This window comes from Balaenoptera musculus, chromosome 12, assembly GCF_009873245.2.
Source record: "Balaenoptera musculus isolate JJ_BM4_2016_0621 chromosome 12, mBalMus1.pri.v3, whole genome shotgun sequence".
NCBI classification, from domain to species: domain Eukaryota; kingdom Metazoa; phylum Chordata; class Mammalia; order Artiodactyla; family Balaenopteridae; genus Balaenoptera; species Balaenoptera musculus.
In genome coordinates this window covers 31,598,908-31,605,858 of record NC_045796.1, presented here as the reverse complement: position 1 = coordinate 31,605,858, position 6,951 = coordinate 31,598,908, and the positions used below count along the sequence as shown (strand labels likewise).

General features: G+C 45.8%; 1 protein-coding gene across 1 annotated transcript; it reads right to left on the bottom strand.

The window, feature by feature from the left end:
* Positions 1-2,595: 2,595 nt before the first annotated feature.
* On the bottom strand, positions 2,596-5,841 carry CCN2 (cellular communication network factor 2). Its single transcript, XM_036871147.1, has 5 exons — positions 5,553-5,841; positions 5,223-5,445; positions 4,692-4,943; positions 4,349-4,560; positions 2,596-3,947 (listed from the first exon to the last, which is right to left on the bottom strand). Exons 1-5 carry the CDS (start codon positions 5,616-5,618, stop codon positions 3,651-3,653), a joined length of 1,050 nt encoding a protein of 349 aa, XP_036727042.1. The 5' UTR covers positions 5,619-5,841; the 3' UTR covers positions 2,596-3,650.
* Between the last annotated feature and the right edge of the window lie 1,110 nt (positions 5,842-6,951).

Here is a 6,951-nt window from a genome sequence, read left to right as displayed (position 1 = left end):
TTGATTCTTCTAATCCAAGAACATGGTATATCTCTCCATCTGTTTGTGTCATCTTTAATTTCTTTTGTCAGTGTCTTATAATTTTCTGCATACAGGTCTTTTGTCTCCTTAGGTAGGTTTATTCCTAGGTATGTTATTTTTTTTGTTGCAATGGTAAATGGGAGTGTTTCCTTAAGTTCTCTTTCAGATTTTTCATCATTAGTGTATAGGAATGCAAGAGATTTCTGTGCATTAATTTTGTAGCCTGCTACTTTACCAAATTCTGTGATTAGCTCTAGTAGTTTTCTGGTAGCATGTTTAGGATTCTCTATGTATAGTGTCATGTCATCTGCAAACCGTGACATCTTTACTTCTTCTTTTCCGATTTGGATTCCTTTTATTTCTTTGTCTTCTCTGATTGCTGTGGCTAACACTTCCAAAACTATGTTGAATAATAGTGGTGAGAGTGGGCAATCTTTTCTTGTTCCTGATCTTAGAGGAAATGGTTTCAGTTTTTCACCATTGAGAATGATGTTGGCTGTGGGTTTGTCATATATGGCCTCTAGTATATTGAGGTAAGTGCCCTGTATGCCTACTTTCTGGAGGATTTTTATCATTATGGATTTAGCTTTGATAATTTTGCTTTTCTATTTTTTAGGTAAAATTAGTTTTCCTGGACTTTATTTAGGAAGGAGGCTTGGTTTAAATAGCTTTTCTGACTTCATAGAGCTCCCTCTTTGGTTGTTTTCATGCAGCATTAAAAATATGGTCATTTGCTTCCTGAGATTTTGAATCTGTTTCTATTCTCATTTTTACCTGGACCTTCTCTCTCAATGTTTTCGCTGTCTCTGACTTGCTTAATTTTGATTTTACTCCCAAGAATGTGGAGTCCTCCCTTGGGAGAGAGCCTTGGTTTCTAAGTTTTGTTGGAATGGGCAAAACTCCTACCAGTTTCATAAGCTATCCTCAGATTGATCTCCTATATTTCACTGTTGGATATTTTGGAGCTCTCCCTTTCTCAGAAGCATCAGATACCCTATTGCATTCCTTTGCTTTTTCTCACATTTATGCTGACATAGTGCGGATCTTGTGGTGGTTGATGATTTTCCCCCTCTCTTATCTTGGGGCAAGGGATACATTGCCATATAATTCTGTTGTAAATATGTCTCATGGTGTTTTGATTTTGCACTCTAGTTACTCTGTTTTTATGTGGAGATTTGGAAAATCTAAAATCTATGCTTCCATTATTACTTCTATCTTCCCAGAATTCTCAAATTCCTTTTAAAACAGTTAGGCTCATTTACCATGGCCCTTCATCTTTGCAGCTAGGAGTCAACTGACAGAAAGGAAATGTAAAGCAAACAGTGTGCTCTGTGTGTGTGTGTGTGTTTGCATGCGGGCTTATTTGGGGAAGTGGAGTGCAGCTACTGATGGCATTGCTGTATACGTATGTAGGTGTATCCTAAAAGTCCAACGTTTTGACCAGAAATACTTTTCACATTTTGAACATGGGAAGCTTTCCCTTTGGTTTGTGGCATGGGTACTGTTTGTAGAACTAGTCTTTATTTTCGGTTGTATTTCTGTCTCTTAGAATGACACTGGCACTACAACATTGCTAATTACCTAGTGAGGGCTTGGTCTGTCTGCAACTATTTTTTTTTCCCTAGAATCCACAGCTATTCTGATCTAGAAAAAAATGGGCTTTTAGGTGTCCCTGGAGTGTTCCTTTTGTTTGCCACTTATGTCAGTTGATTTTTCAGTGGAAACCTGGTGAGGTCCAATATCATTTCTACACAGGGCTTCTTGAACAATTTCATTTTGTCAAACCACTTGGTAAATTATTGATTTTGAGATCTGATAAAGTGAAAAACTTTATCAGGAGAAATGGAGGAGTTGCTTTTAATTTCAGGCAAATTTCTATGATACAAATGAATGGAAGATTTGCTTATCCTTCTTTTTCTACTTATGCCATCATGTATTTGTGATTTGTTATCTGGCAAATGAAAGAACGATGCAAAATAAGACTTATTAAGTTGTTCCACTTTAATGGAGATTTTATACTTTTTCAGATTTAACAGTAAGATATTCAAGTTCAGAAATAAATCTACAGTAAAGCATACAAATTCAAAAAATAGTTAAAAATTTTCTATGTGCAAGGCACATAGGCTAGTGTGTGATCTACAGTAGAGCATACAAATTCAAAACATTTTTCTATGTGCAAGGCACATGGGCTATTGTGTGATGACAGGTTGGAAATTAGATGCCTACAATGGCCAGAGAGGTATTAAATGTAAACAGGACCAAGTGTAATACAACAGGGGTTAGTGGAGACTGAAATAATCTAGAGAGAATTGAAGTGTTTATAAAGTACTGTGAAGATAACAAAAAATGCCTGTGTACTCAATACAGTGTATATGCCTGCAAATTTGTGACACCTGATTCAGTGTGATGTGTATTCATGTAAAAATTCTATTGAAGGGATTAACCAATTGATTAGATGATAAAAGATATCTAGAAAATTATAAGTGAATTGTTTTAAGACAAACAAAAGCTTCCCATTTTTACTCAAGAAAACTCAGAAATGTTTAGAGAATAAATGAATAACCAAGCCCTTTGTAGAAAAAATATATACTTTATTTTCAACTAGAAAGGTGCAAACATGTAACTTTTGGTCACACTCTCAACAAATAAACTGTCCAAAAAAACAGTCATAGTCAAAGTAGAAACAAATGCTTCCAGGTGGAAAAACCAATCAGCTATACAGAGCCACTCATTTTTTAATAAAGGTCATTTGTACATTAAAAGTGAGCCTACCACATTTCCAACCTACAAATCGGACTTCCAAGGACATTGCTGCCTCACCTTTAGCAAAAAACCTGTTTTGATGAACTGCTGCTCTAACTGAGCAGAATTTCCATTTGAATATCCATTTCATGCTTTGAGTTATCAGACAAGCTTTACGTCCTACCTATGGTGTTCAGAATTGAGGCTAACATTTGAAATATCAAAGCATTAAAAACATAAACAAAAAGGCACAAACAACTTTAAATTAACTTAGATAACTGTACAAATATATATATATATATATATATACACACAGTATTTACAGTATCAATAAAAAAAAAATCTGGCTTGTTACAGGCAAATTAGCTTGCCACAAGCTGTCCAGTCTAATAGACATGATTCTGATTCCTGAACACTGTCATCCGAATCAGAAGGTCAGAGCTGAATCTGCTGTTATGACTTAGAGAAGAACTTGACTCATCCTCATGACGGCTGGAGAACGCACATCCTAGCTGTCACTGGAGCTACAGGCAGGTCAGTGAGTCTTCCTTCCCAGTGACACTCCAAATAGCAGGCACATCACTACTGTAAGATGACAAGGCTTTCTATTGGTCCCCTCCCACTGCTCCTAGCATACATGCTGGTGCTATGCACTAATGCAGTCCCACGGTCAAGCCTTACTTCCTTCAAACCAGTGTCTGGGGTTGACAGACTGTTTGAATGTCATATGGCACAAGATTTTGAATTTGGTGGGAATTTTTCTTTTCCCCAGTTAGAAAAACAAATTTAAATAACCTGTGCTACTGAAATCATGTTTACACAAAAATGAGATGTGAATCAGTTCAAGTGACAGCCTAAAGAGTTCATGTCTCTCACTCTCTCTGGCTTTAGGCCATGTCTCCATACATCTTCCTGTAGTACAGCGACTCAAAGATGTCATTATCCCCGGGGCAGTTGTAATGGCAGGCACAGGTCTTGATGAACATCATGCTCTTCTTCATGACCTCGCCATCGGGACACTTGAACTCCACGGGAAGGGTCGCGGTTCTGTGCGGGGTGCAGCACCGCCCGTCGGTGCACACGCCGCAGAATTTAGCCCGGAATGTCTTTACGCTGGTGCAGCCAGAAAGCTCAAACTTGACAGGCTTGGAGATTTTGGGGGTCCGGATGCACTTTTTGCCCTTCTGAGGAAGACAAGGGAGGAGAGAAAAATCAATGAATGACTCTGCAAGGGGTGTGGCTTTCTTCAACCTCTGTGTGTTCTCGCCTTAGGGCTGTCTGACTTCTGTTTATGTTTTGAGGAGGGGAAGGTTGAGTCTCATTTGCCAGTTTTCCAAAAATAGACATGGCCTCTTCTGGGCTGTCTTGAATGAACTAACACTGCGGAGGATTTCCGAGTGGAAAATTGGTGGTTCCTATTACATAACATCTCATTCCATCAAAACAGCTCAATGGTTGGATATTTTTGGAGATGACAGGCCTATAATAACAAGGGTGGTAAGAGACCTAACTTTGGTCCTGTCCTAACTTTGGTCCTGTCCACTCTTGTTCCATGATTATGAGTTAATAGGAGGAGAAAACGTACCTTAATGTTCTCTTCCAAGTCAGCTTCACAAGGCCTGACCATGCAGAGGCGGCTCTGCTTCTCCAGCCTGCAGAAGGCGTTGTCATTGGTAACCCGGGTGGAGATGCCCATCCCGCAGGTCTTGGAACAGGCGCTCCACTCTGTGGTCTGGACCAGGCAGTTGGCTCGAATCATGGTTGGGTCTGGGCCAAACGTGTCTTCCAGTCGGTAAGCTGTGAGAGCAGAGCACGCAAACACGAGGTAAGACGCCAGGCTAAGACATTTCCCCCTGCCCTTGGCAAAGTCAGGATTCAGCCCCAGGGGGGAGAATCACGAGGCTGACTTAGAGGAAGGCTCAGCTCACCAGCAAGGGCAGGGCCGACCACGGTGTGGTCCTTGGGCTCGTCACACACCCACTCCTCGCAGCATTTCCCGGGCAGCTTGACCCTTCGTGGGAAGGGGCAGTCGGGGCTGGGCAGGCGGACGTCCATGCTGCACAGGGGCACGCAGCCCACCGCCCCGTCCAGGCAAGTGCACTGGTATTTGCAGCTGCTCTGGAAGGACTCTCCGCTCCGGTACACCGTCCCTCCGAAGACGCAGGGGGCACCATCTTTGGCTGAAGGAGAGGAAGGGAAAAAGGGGACGTGCAGGGGTCAAGCATCGGTTCTCGAGCCTGAACCGGAAGCGCGTCGGGGATGGGAGCTGGGAGCAGGGCTCCAGGGAAACAGCCTGAGGAAGGGACGCAATTGGAGCGGCTTTCTTTTCCGGCGGGACGGTGAGCGTGAGGGAAGAGGTGGTGGGTCATCGAGTGTCCCCCGGCGCCCCGGTGGCGGTGGCGGCGGCGCGGGGCGAGGGGCCCGGGGAGGCGGAAGGGGACGGGGGCTGCAGGTCTTACCGGTGCACACGCCGATCTTGCGGTTGGCCGGGGAGCCGAAGTCGCAGAAGAGGCCCTTGTGCGGGTCGCAGGGGTCGCGCTCGGTGCACAGCTCGCCCAGCTGCTTGGCGCACACGCGGCAGCAGCCGCAGCTGTCCAGCACCAGGCTGACGCCGGCGGGGCAGCGCGGCGCCGGGCCGGCAGCGCACTGGCACCGGCCGCCGCAGTCTTGGCCGGACGCGGACTGCGGAGGGAGGCGGCTGTCAGCCGGGCGCACGCCCCTCGGCGCCGCCGGGGTCCCTCCCGGTCCCCCGCCCGGCCCCGGCCGCCGCGGGGGTCTCCGGTGCTTACCCGGCTGCAGAGGGCGAGCAGGAGCACGAAGGCGCAGCGGACGGGGCCCAGGCCGGCGGCGGACATGGTCGGGGCGCTGCGGGCGGCGGGCGGCGGCGGGGCGGGCGTGGCGCGGCGGGCCGGGCGGGCGGCTCGAGTTCGGGCCGGAGGCGGGGTCGGGACGCGCCGGGCTGCTGTCTCGGGAGCTGTCGGCCTGGGCGGCTGCCGTCGGGCTGAAGGCAGTGGGTCGTCGGCGGTGGGAGTCGCACTGGCTGCCTCCTCTCGGCGGGGAAGAGTTGTTGTGTGAGGCCAGGACGGGCAGCCCGAGGCTTTTATACGCTCAGGGCGGCCCCGGCTCGCCAATGAGCTGAATGGAGTCCTACACAAACAGGGACATTCCTCGCATTCCTCCCCACCTTCCTGCCTCATCAACTCACACCGGATTGATCCTGACCCCTTGACACTCAGCATTCCTCCCGTCTGAAAAAGCTGGCACACTCCAGCTCACCAAAAAAAAAAAAAAAAAAGGCTCAGTATTTCCAGCCACCAAATAGGATTTTTTTTTTCCTCTTGCCTCTTCGCATCACTCCTGATTTATATCATTTAAAAAAATACATCGGCAGCGATTATCATTATTTTTATGCCACTCACTTCTGTTTCTAATAGCTGTGCTTGTTCTACACACTGACATAAATCCTTTGTAGGAGGTAGGTAGCTGAAGAGGCTAATAGCAGGGATTCCTAAAAAATTCGAAAAGGTTTCCTTTTTTATTGGTTTGATAATGATTTTTAGTTTTAGAGGCTGTCTGCCTTTGAAACTCTTCAGAGAGCAGAAAAGGGGTACGTTGCTTTTAACTGCTTGAAATCCCCTAGAAGCAGAAGCATACCTGCAAATCCCTGAATCCCACATTGGAGATGCAGGAATTTGATCATTTGTCACTTGGAGTAACGGTTTGGATGCCCATGCCAGACGAGAAGGAGAATAAAGCCAGGGGTCTGCGTAGGGATGCAGTTTTCTGGGAGGGATTTCCACCACTCTTGCTTTGTTTTCTCTTAATATATGTAGCAGTTTTATGGTTGGGGCTATAGAGAGGGAAAAGGGGTGAGTGGACATCAACACTTCCAGAAAAATCCATCTATTGTTATGTCAGAGCAAGTGATTATGTGTTGGGTAGGTAGAAGCCCTGGGTGCTGGGATGGAAAAAGGGGTGGGAAGACAGGGGAACCATACAGGAGGGGAGCAGCAAGAAGCTTGGGGTTCACTTGGGGAGTTTTAAACACATTTGTGGGTCTTTGAGAAATGAGTGATTTTTCTTATGCTAAAACCTATAATCTTCAAATGTGAAGATTTAGTTGTGTTGCAGTTAAAAAGAAAATCTGATTATATAACGAGAACACTGTACCCCCATTATATTTGGTTA

What these genes read in the sequence shown, in the direction of transcription:
- CCN2 (XM_036871147.1), bottom strand. Translation starts at nt 5,618, where the DNA reads ATGTCCGCCGCCGGCCTGGGCCCCGTCCGCTGCGCCTTCGTGCTCCTG. An exon ending in CAAGATCGGCGTGTGCACCG is followed by an intron (nt 4,944 to 5,222) that starts GTAAGACCTGCA and finishes CCTCTCCTTCAG; the next exon opens with CCAAAGATGGTGCCCCCTGC. An exon ending in ACTTGGAAGAGAACATTAAG is followed by an intron (nt 3,948 to 4,348) that starts GTACGTTTTCTC and finishes TGTCTTCCTCAG; the next exon opens with AAGGGCAAAAAGTGCATCCG.